The sequence below is a fragment of the Pteropus medius genome, unplaced genomic scaffold (assembly GCF_902729225.1).
Source record: "Pteropus medius unplaced genomic scaffold, Ma_sr-lr_union100, whole genome shotgun sequence".
In the NCBI taxonomy this organism is placed as follows: Eukaryota; Metazoa; Chordata; class Mammalia; order Chiroptera; family Pteropodidae; genus Pteropus; species Pteropus medius.
In genome coordinates this window covers 7,976-29,660 of record NW_024354010.1, presented here as the reverse complement: position 1 = coordinate 29,660, position 21,685 = coordinate 7,976, and the positions used below count along the sequence as shown (strand labels likewise).

Genomic DNA, 21,685 nt, shown 5'->3' with positions numbered 1-21,685 from the left:
GAGCCAGCTTCTTTGTTCTTTCCAGTCTTCCCACCAGACTCCCTGCAGTTCTAACCTCTAGAAGCTCTGATGTGCAGATAACTCAGACATGCATGTGTGCAGGTTGGTTGTTATCTGTCTAGTTTTAGATGGTCAGCTTTTGTTATTTCAACAGAAGAGATCTGGGGACATCTCTCACTCTCCCGTGCTTCTGATGTCACTACGATAGCCATTTTAGATATGATGTTCTCATAGTCCATGATAAGATTCAAAGCAAAATCATTGTTTAAGTTTATTGAGATAACATTGGTTGATATCATTAAATAAGTCAGTACAATGTTTTGATTCATTGTCTGCATACTGTGTTGTGGGCTCACTGCCAATAGTAGTTTCTTTCCTTTGCTATATTTTTGAACCCCTTTACCCTAGGCATGGATTTCAATGAAGGTGTTTTGAAATTAGTAACCTAATGAAGATGTTTTCAATATCTGTATGTTGCTTGTAGGTTTTTTGTATAGGTTCTTGCTCTTGAAATGTTCAATTTTCAGCATTTATTCTTCATGAAGGCCTTATTGAAGTGTCAGCAAGACCTCCATTGTATCTGTTAGTGTAATATAGAATAATTTGCTCTAACTCTAAAATTGCCTTCTGCATTCACAAGAACTCCTGAATGCTTCTTATTTATTTCAATAACCTGTTTTTCTGTCATCGAATAGGAAAACTAAATGGTATTGATTCTTAACAACTTTTCCTAAAAGATTGTTTTTAATTTAAAAAAAAGACCAGAGATTGGTTTTCTTTGTAGTTAATTGTTTGCATACTTTTTCTTTCACTGAGTAAGAGTTGTAGAAAAGGTCCCATGACGATTATTCTAATTCTTTCACATGTTACTCAGAGGTTTTCAGTGTGCTTCCTGAATGTAAAGTGCTTTTTGATTTTAGCTGGAAGAAAGCAGGAATGTTCAGAAGCAAATGAAGATTCTTCAGAAGAAGCAAACTTTGATCATGAAAGAGAAAGTTCACTTGCAAAGTGAGCACAGCAAGGCTATCTTGGCAAGAAGCAAACTAGAGTCTCTTTGCAGGGAACTTCAGCGTCACAACAGGACATTAAAGGTCTGTTGGTTTTCTCATTTTTAGGAGGTTCTTTGGCTGATTCTATAATCGGTGTGTATCTATTTGTATATCCTTGCTTCACTTTCTTTGGTGGGGCTTAGTTGTAATAACAGCTCCCAGGTGATGTCTTGATCTGATATATTAGGTTCCTGAACACAGAAAAGGGTTTGTGGAGACTTCAAGGACATACTACCTTGCTCTTTATTTTTCTTGGTTTGTGGTGTGTGGTGAGGTTACTCGCTTTTTCTATCTAACTTTTACTTTCACATTCCAGGAAGAGCTCCTTAATGTACCTCATATTTGATTGCAGGGAATCTAGTGTCCCTTTGGAATGTTGTGTTCACAGTCCTCTTGCTTAGGAAGCTTAGGGTTGCCAGATTTGGCCAATAATTAATATTGCTGATTACCAAGTCCTCCTTGGGTAAGTAATAAAATATATAGCTGAAATGAAGAAAGCAGTAGCAGTAGACTTGAGTTAGAGTGAGTTTGAGAATGAAAAGTGGGTTGTAGAGCTCTAACTGGTGAGTTTGCTTAACTACTCTCTGGCCTTCCTCAGGTATTCAGTTGCTAAATACTTCAGTACTTATACATGGCCGATTATAAAGGAAGAGTGAGCAGGTATCAAAATTTGCATCAACAGAGAAGAAAAAAGCAGAGACATTAGAAATAATCCCTATTGTGAGAACACATTTGCTTTTAGCACTAGCTAAGAAGGTGCAGTTGAAGTTTAATTTCAACTAAGCAGAATCCTTCATTACCATATCACAGCAAACACTCAAGGACCTACAATATAGGACAATTCATGAAATTAATCCTCATCTGGTATGAGGGTTTTCTTTTTCTTGCTTTTAGAACCATGGGTTTTGATAGAATAAAAGCAGATGGTTATTGTTTTTTTCCCCTCTTATAGCAAGTCATCATTTTGACTGAACTGATTGTTTAGGTAAAGATCTTTTGATGTACATCATAGGAAGAGTTGAAAGTAAGCTTTTTTAAAGTAAATATTTCCTTTATTTCTTGCCCTCTAAGGAATGTAAGTTGTAACACAAAAATTAAGCTGGTGGATGTTATATATCTCTTGAGGCTGATCTAATAAGGATGATGTCCTGCTGAACCACTGACTGGGGTATTTGGGAAAATGTGGAAGAAGCTGACTATTGAGGAACTCCTTACTTGTACTTTAGTGCAGTGAATATCTAGATGGTCAGATAACACTTATAGCCAGGGGTACTTTTTGTCTCTGATTATTTATTTAGGAAAATCTGCTTGCTTTTAAGTGAACTTTCTGGTTATAGATCAGAAAATGTATTGTAGTTTAGAGCAACACTTTGGGCAGCTTTAAATGAACTCACATTGCTAACAGCAGCATCTTTTTTTGAGCATTGTATCTGTAGGTTTATACTATTAACATATATATATATATATATATATATATATTTGATAATAAGGAAGAAAACATGCAGAACGCAAGAGAAGAAGAAGAAAGGCGTAAAAAAGCAACTTCACATTTCCAGTTTACTTTAAATGAAATCCAGGCACAAATGGAACAGCATGACATTCATAATGCCAAACTCCAGCAGGAAAACATGGAACTGGGAGAAAAGCTGAAGAAACTCATTGAGCAGTACTCACTGAGGGAGGAGGTAAAAGTGTTTCCTTTATTCATACAGGATCTCATTATTACCAAAACCTTTTTATCATTCATTGCTAATTTAGAACTATTGTTCTAAACTATTGTTCTAAATTGTCACAAGAAAATCTTTTGCAACTTTTGTACATACAAAGTAGAAGTCAGGCTTTTATTAGGAAAGGATTAGGTACCATATGAACTGAAGAACTAATTGGGATCAACACTTGATGGTCTCAATTACAGTGGATTTGAATATGTGAAGTAATTTCTAGGAGATACATTAAATGCTACTTGTTTGCCATCTCATAATGGAAGATGGTAATTTTAGTACACAGATTGTTTTTCCCATATTGAGCGTAACAGTATTTTGCCTCAAAGTGTTTAATGCTCAGACTTCTGTGATAATCTGTTAAAATATATAAGTACCGTTGCATTCCACCTACTATACTCTTTGAGAGAAAAAATGTACCTTCTTTTAATTTAACCCACCACCCACTCCTCGGTAGCTGCAAACCCAGTGAATAAAAAGTTTACTGTTTGCAGAACCCAACCCAATCCTTGTATTTGTTTTACAAGGTTACTCTGAAAGTCATGTAATATCTAGATTAGAAGCAAATTGGTGGTAACCTGTTCATTTTATTTTCCTTACTTTCAGATAACAAATTTTTGAAAAATTGTGCTCCTTGCCTTTATTATGTTTTAATCTAGTAAAATGTTGTTTCTATTATGTATGTTGAATTTGCAGAACCAGATTAAAATTAATAGTTAAAAATTGTGACCTATTAAAATGGTAAATTTTATATATATTTTACTACTAGAAAACGTATTTAAAATTGTCAATATTTTTCTAACCATTCCTTCTATCTTTTTAACAGTACTCTAACTTCTTATAGAAAGTTTCAAGCTTAAAAGTAGATTACATCACTTACCTTAGGAATTATGCACTTTCGTGTCTAGCAAGTATTGTTATATCTCTTTTAAAACAAATCTAAGATGTCATATATTATTTCACTTACACTACATGAAGGCATATCTTGAAATGATAAGATTCTTATAAAAAGAACCACAATACCATTTTCGCTTCTAATAACATAACAGTAACTTCTTAGTCAAAGGCCTTAATCAAATTTCACTGCTGCTTCCTCCCTCTCTCTCCCGAGTGTGGGAATCAGATCTAAACAAAGTTTATACATTTTATTAGTTCTGTCTCTAGTCTTTTTTATATCAAGTTTTCCTCTTTTTTTTTTATCTTTATTTTTTCAGTAATCAAGGAAATTTTGTTTAGGTCTATAGAATGAATTTTCTTTTTATTAGATTTATTTTTATTAAGTTCTCATAAAAGTTGTCTTTGCTTAAATGGAGCCTTTAACCTATTTCTTATTTGCCCAGAGAATACTCGCTGGAGGCTTTTGCACTTGCAGTGTTTACCCTGTGATAACTTGCAGTTTACAGTCCTATTTTTAATCCCAAAGTTTGCCATGAAATATCTCACTTTTATTATTATATTTGCATCACTCTAGTATGTGTTGATACCTTTGGAAACAAATGACATCATCCTATTCATATCATTCTGTTTTTAGTTGTGATATTTCCACTTACAAAATACAATAATTCTTAATCACTGAAAATGTCAAATCCCAGAAAACATGCATCTCTACATGTGATGTTAACATCGTTCTCGAACAGTTGTTAGCTGGATTCATCTGATGAATCTGATATGTATACATTTCTGTTGCATTAGGTTTGGAGACAAATTCTGTTTAGAAAGAACTCCAAGAATTTTTATATTTTACCTTTACATTGAAAACCAGTCAGATTTGCTTTAGCCTGAAAGAGTGTGTTTATGTAAAATTAGCGCTGGCAGCGAGCTGCACTTTTTTATTCTAAATGGGAAATGGGTTAAATATTTTTACTTTTTAACAATTAAATGACAATTTAATGACAGTCTACACTATTAATATAGTGAATTTGTAAAGTATATGTTTATGTAAAATCATGTTGTAAGTCACATTTGTTTTAACTGTTACAGAATTTTCTCTTTTTGGGGGGTAGAATATAATTGAATGACCTAATTAAGTTATTTGCAATCAAAGAGATTTGGTGCACTCATGAAAACCTATATCAACCAGCATTTCATATAATATGGGATATTGTTCCTAAAAGAGTTACTATTTCTCTTCTGAGAAGGATATTCTGATCACTTTATTTTACATAACTACCACTTAACAATATAGTTTGGTAATAATAACAACCCATTCTCATACCAGGTGTCTAATATGTGCCAGGCATCAAGCATTTTAAATAGTGTAAGCATTGCATTCAGTTTTACATAGATGTACTTACTAGTTTTTATAAATAAAGGAATTGAAATTTATCAAAGCCATCACCGAGCCAGGATTTAACCCCAGGCCATTCTTACTGTTATACATGCACTAAGAAATTTGGAGAAACTTAACGAGAAAAAAATATCCATGAATTTATGTGTATGAAGAATGTATTCAATAGTTTGATCTCCTTATCCATCTTTTGTTGATAGCTTGGGCATAACTTTTAATGTAGAGCAGAAACAGGAAATACAAAGCTGTTGATGGGGTTAGCCCACCTCCAACAGGGGAGGTGCACTATGTAAGTAGTCCGATGGGATCATTCCTGCAGGTACAGAATGGTTTGCAAGGTGATCTAAATAGGTAATTCTGGAAGCATGTGGATGAGTTTATGTTATTAGTTATGATTGTATTAGCATGAAGAATAGGGAAGCAAGTTGTTTTAACTTGTCTTATATCTCTTCACAATGTGTAGCTTTTTTAAATTAAGTGATGGAAGAAATTTTATTTTATAGCATGTTGATAAAGTGTTCAAACATAAGGAACTGCGACAGCAGCTTGTGGATGCCAAGCTTCAACAAACAACACAGTTCATAAAAGAAGCTGATGAAAAACATCAGAGAGAGAGAGAGTTTGTAAGTTCTGTTTTTTTAAAAAAATTATTACCAAATTGTAACCAAAGATGTTCAAAACATTTAAAATCATCGAGTATTTTAAATAGGACCTGAATTATGCAGTTTGGTTTTTTTACTCTCTAGATTGAGAAATGTTAGAATATATGAAGTCTTTTTATTTCTGATGATGTTTTCCATATGTAAAATATACTGGAATTAGACCGAGTTAGTGGAAACATCTACATATGTTATACTTTTTCTTTATGTAGAGTGTTGACTGCATTTTTAGATAATAAACACCAGGTTCAAAATTGTAGCGGCTATTTGCAAGTTATCCCTTGAGAGCTAGAGGCAATTAAAGTTCACACCAAGTTTACCAAACATAATTATCCTACATTCTGTTATATTGTTTTCTAAATAAGTAACTTGCAAAAAGGTAAACCATATGTTTACTCTGGTATAATTATATGATAAAATTTAACAGAATTCTGTTTGCCAGTCACATAGCACTGTCTCCTCAGTGTATACTCAGAGTATTTTGCCTGACAATTATTGTCAACATAGTAGATCTTCCATATTTAACGTAGGAAAATTAAACTATATATGTTTAACTTAAGTAAAGTGAAAAATAATTATATTAGCAAGTGGTACAGATCACACATAAGATATTTCACTCACTGACCTGTGACTCTTTCTAAAATAAGGCCAGGAAAATCTAAGTGTGAGTGTCTGGTCATTTGACATTTTAGCCAAGTATGTAATTACTATTAGTATTTTGCCAGAATGTTTCTGTTTTCCAGTTATTAAAAGAAGCAACAGAATCGAGGCACAAATATGAGGAAATGAAACATCAAGAAGTACAATTAAAACAGCAGGTAATTTGACAACAGAAAATAGTAGAATTTGTGAGTCTCCTTTTCGCCAAGCAGAGCCAGCTTGAGTAGAAGAATAGATCTCTTTTCCTCTTGGAATTTACTTCTTCATTTAGGGTGACTAATTCATTGTGATTTGACTAGGACTTTTCTCAATTTTAGTACCGTAAGTTTTATGTTCCAAGAAAACCCTCACTCCAAGAGGGAATCATAATACCTGATCAGCCTATTTTCAATGTGCCTTTTTTACTGTCCTACATATTTTCTCTAGAATCTTTTGAATTTTGTTCTATGAGGAAAATAAAACAGGCAGAAAGTATATAGTTTGTTCAAAAGTAGTTTAAAAAACTACATATGCTCTCACAAGTCCACTTCTAGGTAAGGTTTTGTATGTGTGTGGAAAGAATTGGGGTTCTTCCTGTTTTTCCATTCAGTTTTCTTCTCTTGTACTATTCCAGTCTCTTATTTGGTTGCTTTGTGTAGAATAAAAGAAGTGAGGCTACAGGCTACTTAAAAGAAAAATAGGGAAAAAGATTGTGTTTTACATGTCTGAAATGTTACTAATACCTACCTAGTTTTTACAGACAGAAGCAATTAGATATTTATGTATATAACTTATTCTGTATTTGTTACCTAGATTACATACTGTGGTAAAAGTACTACCTATTTAAAATTTATTGTTTAATGTAAGAACTTCCTTAATTAGTTCTAACGTACACTAATAGAGTACATTAAGTACATTAGGACTAGCCTGCATCTTCATGAGCAACCATTTTGAGTGCTGTTTATCTTTGGAAACATTTTATCATGTGGAGATATTCTGTAAAGCTAGTCTAATTTACAGTAAAAATTGAAGAGGAATCAATAGCATAAATTTTCTATATTTTTTTCATCATAAGCTCTGATCATGTTAGCATGTTTCTAGAAAATTTAAACTCCTTACTTATTAGCCCTATACATAAATGGAGGAGGAAATCAATATGGAGAAGGTATAAAAAGTGTTTATATAGCTTTGAAATATGTTATTTAAAGTGAGAGTCATTGATAGTTTTTCTATTATAAGTTATTGGAGGGCCTTTTTTACAAAGCAGTTCTGATTCTGTTGTAGTGTTAGTTCATGTGTTTTTATCTAATCATTAGTTTGCTGCATCTCTTCCTTTTCCCAGTCCCTAAATGTGGCTGTCCTTCCCCAGGCAGTCTCACTCACTCTGGTCTCACAGTCTTGGTGTGTCTTGGCCCACTGCTCTGTACTCCAACCACATAGGTCCTGCCATGGTGGTGGTTCTAACCACTGACTACCCATTGCGGCCCAGCACTGAATTCCCCGATGGGACAGTCTACCTGGATGTTCCATCTTCATTGAAAATAGACCCTGCTAAAACTGCAATAACGTCTCATCTTCCTCACATGCCAGAGCTGCCCCTTATTCTGCCTGAGCACCAACATCATTCCCAACTCCAGGCCAGTAGCTTTAGGGGCACCATCAATGTGTGCTCCTTTATAGACTGCTCACAGATTCTCTGCATCCTTTCCTAGTTTGCTCCTAAATTTCTTCAAGCGTGATTTAGTTACCTCACAGTCATCTTGTCATCCTGATGTCATTAGTAACAATCATTTCACTCTCTCCCTTTTTCATACATCAGAGTTTGTGCTTTCAAGTACTTCTCATAACGCATATCAAACCTGATAACTCTGGGAATGCTAGTTCCATCATAGATCTACTTAATCCTCATCCTCTTTATATGGATCTACTTAATATTCCTAATGTAACGTTGATGAAAAGGAAAACTCGAAAGGTTATTACTTGGTCTCTGGCTATTGTTTATACTTTTCTACTCTTCCTGGGCCAAACACTTTACAGTGGTCTCCCTAACCCATGGTTTCACTTTCTGCAGTTTCAGTTACCTCAGTCCAAACATGTTAAATGGAAAATTGCAGAAAAACAATTCACAAATTTTAAACTGCATGCCATTCTGAGTTTCATGATTAAATCTTGTGCCATCCTGCTTTGCCTTGCCTGCCCTGTGAATCATCCTTTTGTCCATCATCTCCACACTGTATATGCTACCTAGTTATTGTATAAGCTATCAAAGAATAACCAGTCACATAACTTTTACTATAGTATATTATTATATAATATTGTTCTTTATTATTATTGCTGTTAATATGTTACTGCACCTAGTTCAAAAATTAAACTATCAATGGTATGTACGTATAGGAAAAACACACATAGTATATATATGGTTCAGTACTATCTATGGTTTCATCATCCACTGGGGTATTGCAGTATGTCTAATAATGTATCTTTGGGGGCCTCTGTTTCTTCATCTGGAAGATAATAGATTAATTAGGTCATCTCAAAGGTTTCCCTCCTAAGAGAAAGTAAAATAATTTAGCCCACCCTTGAAGAATAGCTTAGGGCTAATCCACATAAAGCTTGCTTTTCTGGCCACTGCAGGCATATTCCTCCCATTCCCCCTGTTGCCACTAGCTCCTTTTCTCAGGAGGAGGGAAAACATGACTCTGCATTCTATATTCACATAGCATTATTTTTCCAGCTAGAATAAACATCACTCGAGGGCTGGGGTTTAAAAAAATTTTGGTGTTTCTCTTTTAGCTTTTTCTTAGCTATACTCCCACTAAATTCTTTCTCTTTCAACCAAACCATTTTTTGGCTTCTGTTTTATTTCCATTCTACATTAAGGAAAGAGATTACCTTGATATAAAGCTAAGAACTATGCACACACAGTAGTACTCTTAAAAGAATGATCTTTTTTCAAGAACAATTTTTCAAATGCAAGGAGAGGGAGTGGTGCATAAAGAATATGGTTATATGAAATTTATAACTACTACCTCACTGTTTTATTATAATGAATGGAATGGAGCTAATAAGTATTTGTATATTTTAGTATTTACATTTAGATTAAACCAACAAAATTTCATAAATTCAGTGCATTTCAGTGGATTATAAGAATCTCACCCATCGTACTGCCTGTTCAAAAATTTAGTATACATTTGTTTTTATTTTTATTGTATATAACAAGTCACTGACATTTTAGCTGCGTGATGTTCTTTAGAAAGTCTTTTGGATTTGAAATCATTTATCTGGATCTCAGAATATATATATTTTTTTTTCTGTAGCTTTCTCTTTATATGGATAAGTTTGAAGAATTCCAGACTACCATGGCAAAAAGCAATGAACTCTTTACAACCTTCAAGCAGGAAATGGAAAAGGTATTTATAGTAGAATATTATTATTAAATTAATATTGATTATTTTAAGCACAATTACCATTTGAATGAGTTTATATTGATCCGATAAAATCTTAACTTTATCTTTTCTGATGCTCCACTGTCATATTCAGGCATTATGTCCTGAATTGACCCTGAGTTGCTAATGATTGATACTCGCAAAATTTTAATTCTAACATTGTTAGAGAATTTTTCTATTAAAGAAAGTTTGTTGAGAGTGAAGTCAGAAACATGACAGTGTTAAGGGTCCTCTTTATCTCTCCCCTTGAAATTACAACAAATTGAACACTTACAGTCCAACAGAAAACACCTAGTCTAGCACATGAACATGGGTGAAGAATGTGCCCATCAGTATGTCTGAAGTGGGAAAATTGGGGTGAACAGGGAAGAAAGAAAGGAAGAAGAGAATAGAGGAGACAGAAAACCCAAACACAGCATAGAGCTCTCTTGGTATTTGGGTAGAGGGTGGGAATCAGGGCGCTGCATGCACTGTTTATAGCCCCAAGCTTTCCAGCCTGAGTGATCAGCATGTACTGTGGTGGAGCCCAGTGTTCAGGGCTGAGACCAGGGCAAAGATGGAATACATACAAAGGTGTAAAGCTATATTCTAGCAGCCTCCACAACCAGTTAAAAACTTGCCATGAAGCTTGGACTCTATCCTCCACCTTCCAGGAGACGCCTTCCCCAAACCTTCCTAGAGCTAGCATCAGACCCTAGAAGAAACTAGCAATGAATGTTGGGCTACAGAACAGAATATCTACGGTCTTGAGAACTAGAAACTGTTCCTGAGTGGCAGACACACACTCCAGCTAAATCCAGTTTCAGGAGTGGAGATAACACAAGTGAGGCAGGTGAGGTCATCATTACTGGGAGGAGAACAAAGCCACAAACACACCAACAACCTCTCCCAGCTCACTCCACCCCCACCCATCACAGCTGAACCCGGTGGGGCCACCTGGGACACTTTGGGCAGCACAACACTGCATCTGGTTGCAGGGGGAGTACTGGGATTCCAGGGGCTCAGAACCCCATTGCTTGCCACATTCTCTCATAGGTGTAGAGCCCTAGGATCAAGGTGACTTGCATGTAGCAGAGCCACACACCTTCCTAGGGAATAAAGAGCATTTTCTTCCCACAAATAGATATCCAGGAGGCTTGGGCAGTGCAAGAATTATGTATACTACCTACTGGAAAACAAAAGAATTTCTGCTTATCAACTTGGTGAAGTGATACCACTACCATAATGATAAAAGTTTAAAAAAAAAGATTTTACTCCTGTAAGTGCTTAGGATGCTAAATAATCCATCAAATACCATGCACAACCAAGGTAAAGGACAGCTGAGAAAAAATATGAAATATCTCTGGAAAATAAAGACATGGAAATATGTGATTTAAATGACAGAATTCAAGATTGCAGTTCTGCCAAAAGTCAACGAGACAGAAGAAAACTTAGATAAACAGTTTAATGAATTCGGAAATAAACAAAAGTAATACTTGAACAATGAAATTGAAACTTTAAAAAAGAACCAAATAGAACTTATGGAGCTGAAGAATTCAAAAGAGATAAAGAATGAAACAGCAAGCTTAGGAAATAGAACTGACCAGATGGAGGAAAGAATAAGTGATACTGACAAAAATCTGGAAATGATGCAGATGGAAGAAGAGTAAGACTTGCGAGTGAAAAAAAATGAAAATTCTCTTAAGAACTATTTGATTTCATCAGAAATAGCAATATGAGATAATAGATGTAGCAGAAGGGGAAGACAGGGAGAAGGGAACAGAGAGCTTGTACAAATAGTCAATGAGAATTTCCTAAACCTACAGAATGTCCTTCAATCCAATGAGCAAACAGACACCTAAGTATCTCAACCCAAAAATATCTATTCCAAGACATATTATAGTAAAAGTGTCAAAATTAATGACAAATAATGTTCAGAGCAGCCACGGAAAAGACAACTTAAAGGAAATCCCGTAAGATTATTAGACTGTGAGTAGAAACTTCACAAGCTAGAAGGGAAGGGAATCCAATATTCAAACTATTTCAAAAGACATTACCAGCCAAGCTGGTAGATCCAGCAAAGTTTTCCTTTAGATATGAAGGAAAAATAAAGACCATTTCAGATATACAGAAGCTGAGGAAATTTTCTATCACAAGGCCTGTAGTATAGGAAATATTGAAGGGGGTCATTCTATCTGAAACAAAAAGACAAAGATACACCACTATGAGTAAGATGACTAACAAACAGAAATGGAATTGCAGACCTTATTCAGAAAAACATATTAAGTACTCTAATATTACATGCTAGTTAAAGGTTAAAACATTTTAAAAAGAAGAAAATAACTACTGCAAATTAAAAATGAACTCATGGCATAAATAGGGATAATGTGAGACAGCAAAAACAGAAGAGAATTGGGAGTAAAGGTCTGAATCTGCTAAGGGGAAAGAACATAAGACACATGCAAAAGAAATATGTAAAACTTTCTTTTATATAAAATTAATGGTAACCACACACACAAAAAAACCCATAAACTGAGACAATAAATAAAAAGAGGAAACAGAGGAAAAAGTGGAATAGAACAAAACTATAAAATAACAATCACAAGAGCAAAGAAATGATAAACAGAGCTACCGCAGAACAAAAGATAAAAAGTCTATATAAAGTCCTCATTTATCTGTAATCACCCTAAACTGAACTCACCAATAAAAGTAGCAGAGTAGCAGATTGGATCAAAACACAAAACCCAACTTTCAAGAGACATTTCTCAGCTACAAGGAAAAATATGGACTCAAAGTGAAAGGTTGGACAATGATACATCAAGAAAAAGGCATCCAGAGAAAAGCAGTATAGTTGCGCTGCACTGACAAAATAGACTTCAAGATAAGAAAAGTAATGAGAGACAATGATGGGCACTTTATACTGATAAAGGAGACAATAAATCAAGAAGACAGAACACATCAATTAATATGCTCCCAATCAAGGACCACCAAAATATAGGAAGCAACTACTAAAAAAAATAAAGAGAGAAACTGACACACAATTACAGTAGGGACCTATCTAAATAGCCCACTTTCAGCTATAGATAGATCATCTAAAAAGAAAATAAACATCTGACTTAATTGACACATTAGATCATAATTGTCATTTACAGAACCTTTAATACTAAATATTCAGATTATACTTTCTTGCACATGGAACATTCTCAAGGATAGACCAAATATGGGACACAAAGCTAACCTCAATAAATTTAAGAAGATTGAAATCATGCCAGCATATCCTCTGTCCAAATGATTTGAAACTAGAGGTCAATTGTAAAAAAAAAGCCAGAAAAGTGATAAATATATGGAGATTAAACAACATGTTACTAAAGAATGACTGGGTCAGAGAAGTAGAAGGAGAGATCAAGAGATACAAACAAGAATGAACAAACATTTTAAAAATTGGGGACACATCAAAAGTACTACTAAGAGGAAAGTTCATATAACAGGTCTAGCTCAAAAAACAAAGCTCCCAAATAAACAACTAACATTACATCTTAAAAAACTACAATAAGAGGAGCAAATGAAACAAAAAGAGTAAGGAAATAATAAAAATTAGAGCAATATTAAATAAAATTAAGAAAGACCATTGAAAAAAATTAACAAAGAGCTGATTTTTGGAAAAGATACAAGAAATTGACCAACCCCAGGAAGACTCAATAAGGAAAAAAGAGGTAAGATACAATAAAATCAGAAGCGAAAGAGGAAAAAGACACTACAGAGATATAAAAGATCACATAAGAATTCTATGCAATATTATGCATAAATTCAGTATTCTAGATGAAATGGGCAAGTTCTTAGAAAGATATAAGCTTTTTAGACAGAATCATAACTGGAAAATCTAACCAGATCAATTAACAGAAAGGAAATTGAAACAATATTCAAAAAAACCCAAATAAATGAAAGTCCAAGACCCAGTGGCTTCACTAGTGAATTTTACAAGATATTCAAAGATGATTTAATACCTGTTCCTTTTAAAATTTTCCAAAAAATTAAAAAAGAGGCAATTGTTTGCAACTCATTTCATTAACCCAAATGTAAAGATAACATGAAAAAAGAAAACTAGACCAATATCTCTGACGAATACATGTGCAAAAATCCTAAAAATTCTAGCAAATCAAATACAACAATACAATGAAAAGATTATACATGTTCAAGTGGGCTTCATATAAGGGGTACTGGGATGGTTTAACATACACAAATCGATCAACATGATATACTATATATACAAAGAATAAGAATCGTAGGTACAGAAGAATTACATAAGATACAGCATCCATTTATGACTAAAACAATAAGATGGGTATAAAAGGAAGTAATTCAACATAATAATGACTATATACAACATATTCTGTTGACATAATACTTAATGGTGAAAAACTAAAAACGCTTTCCTTTAAAGATCAGGAACATAACAGGGTTATCTGTACTCACCTCTCTCATTCAATATTGTATTAAAAGCCATAGCTAGAGCAATCAGGCATGAGAAAGAAAGACAAGACATCCAAATAGGGAACAAAAAAGTCAAATAGTCATTTTTCGCAGACATGATTCTCTATAGGAACCCCTGAAGACTCCTCTTAACCTTTAGAAACAAAATTTCATGACATAAGTTCTAAGTACAAAAATCCATTGCTTTCCTTTATATTAAATGAAATTTCAGAAAATGAATAAAATAATTTCTTTTGCAATTGCAACAAAAAGAGTAAAATACCTGGGAATAAACTTAACAAAGCCATGTGAAAGATGTACACACTAAAAACCAAGACATTATTCAAAGAAGACTCAAAGGAATGGAAAGATATTCCGTGTTCATGGATTGGAGGAATCAACATAGTTAAATGTCCATATTACCCAAAGCCATATACAAATTTCATGCAATCCCCATCAAAATCCCAGTAGCATTTTTTAAATAGAACAAAAAGTCATCAGATTTGTAAGGAAGCACAAAAGATACCAAATAGCTTAAGCAATCTAAGAAAAAAGAACAAGGCTGAAGTTAACACATGACCTGACTTCAAATTATACTACAAAGCGACAGTAATCAAAACGGTATGGTATTGGCAGAAAAACAGACCCACAGACCAGTGGAACAGAATTGAGAGCCCAGAAATACACCCTTGTATATATGAGCAAATAAAACAAGTAAATAAGACAAAAGAACCACAAATACACAATGGAGAAAAGAAAGCCTCTTTAATAAATGGTGCTGGTAAAACTGGAAAGCCACCTGCAAAAGAATGAAACTAGATTGGTGTCTGTCAGTATACATCAAATTAACCCAAAATGGATCAAAGATCTGAGTGCAAGATGTGAAACAATAAGTTGCAAAAAGAAAACATAGGAACTAAACTCATGTGCCTTTGTGTTAGAGAGGGTTTTATGAATTCGACTTCTAAGGCAAGGGAAGTAAAAGCTAAAATAAATGAATGGGGCTACATCAAACACAAAGCTCTGCACAGCAAAATAAACCATCAACAAAACAGGCAATTAGCTGAATGGAAGAAGATATTGGCAGACGTCTCCAATAAAGGCCCAATATCCAAAATATATAAAGAAATCAACAGTAAAACAACTCAAAAAATGGGCAGAAGACTTGAACAGACATTTCTCCCAAGTGGCCTAAAAACAGGAAAAGGTACTCAACTTCATTAGTTATTAGTGAAATGTAAATCAAAACCACAGTGCAATTCTACCCCACACCTGTTAGAATAAGTATCCTCAAGGAATAAGTGTGGAGGTTGTGGGGAAAAAGGAACTCTCTCATACACTACTGGTGCTAATGCAAATTGGTACAGCCACAGACTGTATAGAGGTTCCTCAGACCAAGAATTAGTGCATGATCCAACAGCACTTTTTTTTTTTTTTTAACTTATTCATAAAGCTATGTGCATCCCAATGTTCATAGCAGCATTATTCATGATGGCCAAAACATGGATGTGCCTGAAGGGCCCTTAACAGACAATTGGATAAAGAAGATACAAAGAACAGAATATTAGCGCTAAGAGAAAATGAAATATTGCCATATGTGACAACACAGATGGGTCTTGAGATTATCATGCTAAGCAAAATAAGTGAAAGAAAGTTGAGAACTATATCATTATCCTCTTGTGGGATATAAAACAGAAAGCAACAAGGAGACAAGACAAACAGACTCATAGACACTGACAACAAACAGTTTAGTGGTCACCAGAGGCAAAGGGGTTGGAGAAGTAGATAATGGTAAAAGTGGTCAAATACATGAAGGAAGGAAGATTTGACTTGGACTAGTGAACACACATGCAGTACACATATGACATATTACTGAATCGTACACTTGAAAGCTCTGTAATTTTATTACTTAATGTCACCCCAGTAAAAGAAAAGATAATTTGCTCTTAAAAATAGATTTTTAAAAAAATCACTGTTAATGAGCTTTCTCCATTTTTTCAGAAAGTACGTGTAAATTATTTTCTAAAGTTTCAGACCAAGGAAAGCAATAATATATTTTGGTTGAAATAGATGATTTCTGATCATCTAGCTAATGGCCTAAAGTATTTGTATTCTTTATATTTGATATTTGTAATAACACAGAAGGACATCCTTATAAAACTAAAAAACTATTACTGACATCCAGAAAAATATTTGCATCATTTCAGTTTAGAATATGGGCTGAAAGAAAATTTTAGCATATAGTTATCTACCTCTGTCCTGAAATAAACAAGAGAGAATTTTGCTTTGGACTGCAGGCTCTGGTACTTAGATACTTTATTGCATTTTGTAACTTCTGTTGGGTAGGTATTTACTTTGGCATATCTCCTTTAAAGCTGGAATATTAAAAAATTGTTATTGAGGATAAGTAACAGTAGGATCTGATGTTTTATAAGAAGTTAATAGATATTTGTTGTCACTATTATCAGATCGTATATAGTGGTTGAGAGTACATGCTCAGTAGTCAGGATTTATAACTTCTTGCATCATTTATTATAGACCATTGAGAAGTTATTTAACTTTTTAGTTTTGTTCCTTCATTGTTAAATGGGAATAAAAAAAGCGTCTGCTATATTTTAACAGTGCTTGGCCATGTTAAGTAGTCTAAGTGCTCAGACACTTTTATACCCAGTCATGTAGAGATAACTCAGTGCACCTGAGCAGATTAGTTCTGCTGGCCACTCCTTTCAGTTGAGAGTCCAGTTGAAGGGGAACTGTTATGTATAGCAGATGTGTTGAGAGGACTGTAGCTCACACATGCTATTGAGACAGGGCCTCCATTTTAAGAGAGGTGCTCCCTATTTTGTACTCCTTCTGGAGAATTATCTGGACTGAAACACATTTCTCTTTGCTAGTAGTTAATAGGAGTCCATGTAGGTCAACCCTGAACTCAGATCTTTCATGCACTCTTCTCAAGGCCTTTTTCCCCATCTGCATTGTGGTATAGTTATGTGGATAATTACGTTTGGCATCAGGTATTGGTTTTGTCTTATCCATGTTTCCTTTAACAGTGCCTGACTCAGTATCCTGCTTGAGACAGAAGCTGATAGGGAGATTAACAATATACGAACATTGCAAATATGACTGATTGAAAGGCATAGCTTAATCTTATTCTGAACTTCTGAAAATTGTGATCTTGTACTATTGGTTTAAGAACACATTGCCCTTATTTTTGTACACACTTGAACAAAATATGAAATACCATAGTCTTATAAGTTGTGAGGACGACTAAAGCTAAGAATTTAATAATTTTAGTATCATTTTCCTGGTCATTTACCTAAATTACCCTAAATATTTCTGATACTCATGTTGTTTTAAATTCTTAATCTCTTTGGGGCTGAGAATTTCCATCCTTCCAAGAATCTGAAGAATTAGTTTAATGTACTCTCCAGAAAATTTGAGCACATGGACATATATATTTTTCCCATACAACTTGGAGAAAGAAATCTTGTCTTTTGTTTCTTTTAGTTAGAATGAATTGCTTTGCATCCTTAACTAAGAGTTCAGAGTGTAGTTATCTGAAGCTTCCATTTGCTACTTCCTCTGAAATTGAGATCAGATTTGTTTTTCTTATGATATGAAACTCTCCACTTTGGTTCCTGCTGCCACCATGATAAATGTTTCTGTTAGCTCTGCTGACAGGCACAGGTACTTTTATAAACATATAATGTACTATTAGTTGAGGCAAATACAGTGATGAGGGAGGGGAGGGACATTATAAAATGTTTCTGGGGAGGGTCAGAGAACACAACTTAGAAATTAAATTTGCGATTGTGTTCATTCACAGATGACAAAGAAAATTAAAAAACTGGAAAAAGAAATGCTAATATGGCGTACCAAATGGGAAAGTAATAATAAAGCACTTCTACAAATGGCTGAAGAGGTGAGCAGTTTTTACATGACCATTTAGTTCGCTGAAATAATTGCAAATTTGTTCACTTTCCTAAAATAGTTGCCTCTTGATTCAGATTTCCTATGAAACTGTGGAGAAAGCATAGACTTGTTAACTCAGTTGCTTTTCTACTATAACTTATTCTTTTAAAAGGCAATAAACTACTTTTTCTCAGATTTGTTGTAAATAAAGCTGAAATATATTCCATGGGGATTTACTATGTTTCTTTTATAAACTCTATAAGACCAGTTTGTAACATATCACAAGAGAAAGCATTAGGGTCCTAAAAATGGTGTAAGAAGAATAATCAATGTAGAAATGAAAACTTAAATGTATTATTTCTGGTACTGTAAATTAAGATCCTGATTTTCCTTAATACTTCATCAGGTCAACTTAATACTTGACTTAAAAGTCAAGAAGTTTGGGTTACGTTAAAGAATTAGAACAAAGAGATTTTAATTTTTTTGTTTTGCTCCAAAATAATTGTAAATAATTTAAATGCCAGTATACAGTGAGGTTCAAGAAGTAATAATAAAAAGTAGTTTCCAATATGTCTCAGAGTACTTTTCATGTATAGTAACCTAATTTGTGTTTACATATACAAAGTTACATTAATTCTTTTTATTTCTCTTTTAGAAAACTATTCGTGATAAAGAGTACAGGTCCTCTCAGATGAAACTGGAACGATTAGAGAAGCTGTTTAGAGCACTTCAAATGGAAAGAAATGAACTCAGTGAGAAGGTGGAAGTCCTGAAAGAGCAAGTGTCTGTAAAAGCAGCAGATAAAAATTTAGCAACACCTGTGACACAGCCCTGCACTGCTCTTGATTCTCAGAAAGAGTTGATCTCTTCCTCTAAAATAGCCCCAGAAGTCTACTTGAAGGCTGAGCCCAAGGGAATGAATGAAACAAAACGCAGCTTAAAAGACCCTTTCCATATGATCTCTTCTGGGATTTGATTTAGTTGATAAGATGAAGTGTGATCACTGTATTGAGAGATATATTTTGAGTATAACTTTTCTGTAGTAGTTAGTATTGGTTTTCTGATAAGTTTTCTTACTTTTTCTACTACATCTTTATTTTCTTAGAATTACTGAATTATGTGACACAGGAGGCTGTTTAGCAGTTTTCCATTGTTTTAATGTATATGTTTTCTACAGTTCTATTGCATATCTGCCTCATTTTCCTTTCATTGCCTTGTTCTTTCAGTATATCTTTGTGTTTATTGCCTTGTCGATAATTGCTATACATACACACACACACACACACACACACACACACACACACACACACACACACACACATATCTTTCCCACATAATTATCATTATTAAATTTAGATTTGTTCTGATAGTGGCTTCCAATGTGAAAACTAAAACTAAACTCTACTATTGTAAAAAGAGAAAATATAAAAAGTGATTACTTGTCTTGTAGCTCATTGAAATGCCCACTAAACATGAGTATGGGATATGAAACAAGCATAGGATATTTGATTAAGATTAGCTTTATGATACTATTTTTGTCATTTGACAAATTGAGATGATTGCAAGTCTTGACTCCATCAAAGTTGTGGCAGAATACATACATGGAGATGTCGTTTATAAAGAAAGTGGGATATGCAGGCAAGTCACAGGACAAACAGGCTTTATGTTTATGTGACTAAAAATAATTGTATTGCTTTAGTTTCAGATTAGAACAAATGGCCGAAGAAAAAAAAGTATCAAGGTCTCTGCATTTAGAATGGAGCAATTTCTGCACTTTGTAATTTTGTTCCTAATTTTTCTTTGCTGCTTCAGTGTTAATGGTCACATTTATGAACTAAAATGGGTGGAAAATAGAAAATTAACAGTATAAAGAGCCCAGACTGTGAGAGATTTATAAACTTCTGCCACTGACCATGATAATCAAGAGGCCAGACAGCAAAGGAAAAGAATGACAAATTTAATTACTGTGCCAAAATTAGCAAAATCAAACAACCCCCCTCCCCCCAAAAAAACATTTTATAAGCATCTCATTCAGCTACTAAATGAAATATCGAACCCATTTCTTTGAGATGAAGATGTGTGTCAGAAATATAGTTATACTTAATACTGATTATATTTCACCAGGAACCTGTTGCTTGACTCTTAACATTTTATTAAGGTAGTTTTGTGGCCTTCTAAACCTCTTTGTGGCACTGGTTTTTTGTGGAGGTAAATTTTTGGATTAACAGCAGTGTGATTGACAGCACTTGGTCTGCTGTCTTGGGTATACTAATACATTAATCTGAATTGTTTGGGAAGCTTTTGGTTTCAGAAGTTTTCCTCTGGTTACCAAGTTGTGGGGGGAAAAAGGGATTTCAGTAAGAAGGTTTCCCTTCTAAATGGCTCTGTAACATGCCCCCACTAGTAATTATGTTCTAGAACAGGAGTTGGCAAACCATCTCTGTAACTGCTAAGGGCTGCTGCTTTCATGCTACAGCTATTGATTTGAGCAAGTCTTAAATATTTGCTATCTGACCCTTTGTCAGCTCTTGTTAGAAAACACTGTAGCTGGCTCAGGAAAAGTTGAAATGCTGTGATCATTAAATTGTGTGTGTTGCACCAATTTTGTGAAACTTTCTGGAGCTGTAAAATCTATAATGGCAGTGGATTCCAAGGTATAGAAAAAACATGGGTCTAGGATAGCAGACCATTTCATCTTCAAGTACAGGAATACATTTTGTGCTTAAGAAACACAGATTTTTTAGTTTTGTTTGAAACTGCCTTCTTACACCGAGGTATCACTGTTTATTTCTCAGGTGTTGCAGAAATATCTACCTCTTTCAAATTGTAAATGAATATCACTGAAAAAAGGATACAGTACTAAATACACGGCTTTATTTTTACAGTTCACATCTTTCATGGATATACAAAATTGACGAGGCAATCTTATGTCACTTTTCAAAGACATTTTGTAGAGATTTTTGACTAATGAATATTATTTTATCTACTGTTAAGATTTAGTAAATACATAATGATTATTTTAAAAGCCTCTGTGTATTCTTTATATTTACTGTAACTTCAATTGTATGATAACAATTGTAATGTAGGATCCCCAGGCCTGGAGTTGCACCTGGCTTTGGATATTCTGGGAGAACAACCCGGAAGACCAGAGGGTGGAGAAATGCTGTTTGTTACACATAAGGCAGGGAAGCTTAAGCAGTGGCCAGTCATAGCTGTAGGAATAAAGCTGCTGACTAAGAGCAAGCAAGAGTATTTTTTGCCTAAGAGTTAAGGGAAGGGTTAACTCATGGGGAGCCACCGTCTTCATAGCTGAATGGGAGCAACATGTGCTGCTGGGTTACAGGAGCAGATAAAGACCATGGGAGCAGCGAGCACTTTCCAGAGTTTGTGGAGGGGTTGTGTTCTGAGTTAACACCACAATAATCAAGTTCAGAGATTGTTGTGAATAGCTGATTTCTCAGATCTTAAAACATAATTATTGCAGAATTTAAATGAGCAGGGTTTAGAAGAGACTACTCTGATT

General features: G+C 34.3%; 1 protein-coding gene across 2 annotated transcripts; it reads left to right on the top strand.

Annotated features, from left to right (window-relative positions):
- Positions 1 to 491: 491 nt before the first annotated feature.
- Positions 492 to 19,454, top strand: LOC120594049 (gamma-taxilin-like). 2 transcript variants are annotated; one of them, XM_039852081.1, is made up of 7 exons: positions 492 to 1,091; positions 2,627 to 2,734; positions 5,561 to 5,680; positions 6,460 to 6,534; positions 9,673 to 9,765; positions 18,077 to 18,172; positions 18,818 to 19,454. In XM_039852081.1, the coding sequence occupies exons 1-7, from the start codon at positions 951 to 953 to the stop codon at positions 19,136 to 19,138; spliced, it is 954 nt and encodes a 317-aa protein (XP_039708015.1). In that variant the 5' UTR covers positions 492 to 950; the 3' UTR covers positions 19,139 to 19,454. The 2 variants fall into 2 exon arrangements, with proteins under 2 accessions (XP_039708015.1, XP_039708014.1); XM_039852080.1 differs by having other exon boundaries at positions 510 to 1,091; positions 2,540 to 2,734.
- Positions 19,455 to 21,685: the final 2,231 nt, after the last annotated feature.

Excerpts from the sequence above, each read along its gene's own strand:
- LOC120594049 (XM_039852080.1), top strand. The coding sequence starts at position 951 with ATGAAGATTCTTCAGAAGAAGCAAACTTTGATCATGAAAGAGAAAGTT. Across the intron at positions 1,092-2,539 it reads GTCACAACAGGACATTAAAG|GAAGAAAACATGCAGAACGC; the intron begins GTCTGTTGGTTT and ends TTTGATAATAAG. Across the intron at positions 6,535-9,672 it reads AAGTACAATTAAAACAGCAG|CTTTCTCTTTATATGGATAA; the intron begins GTAATTTGACAA and ends TTTTTTCTGTAG.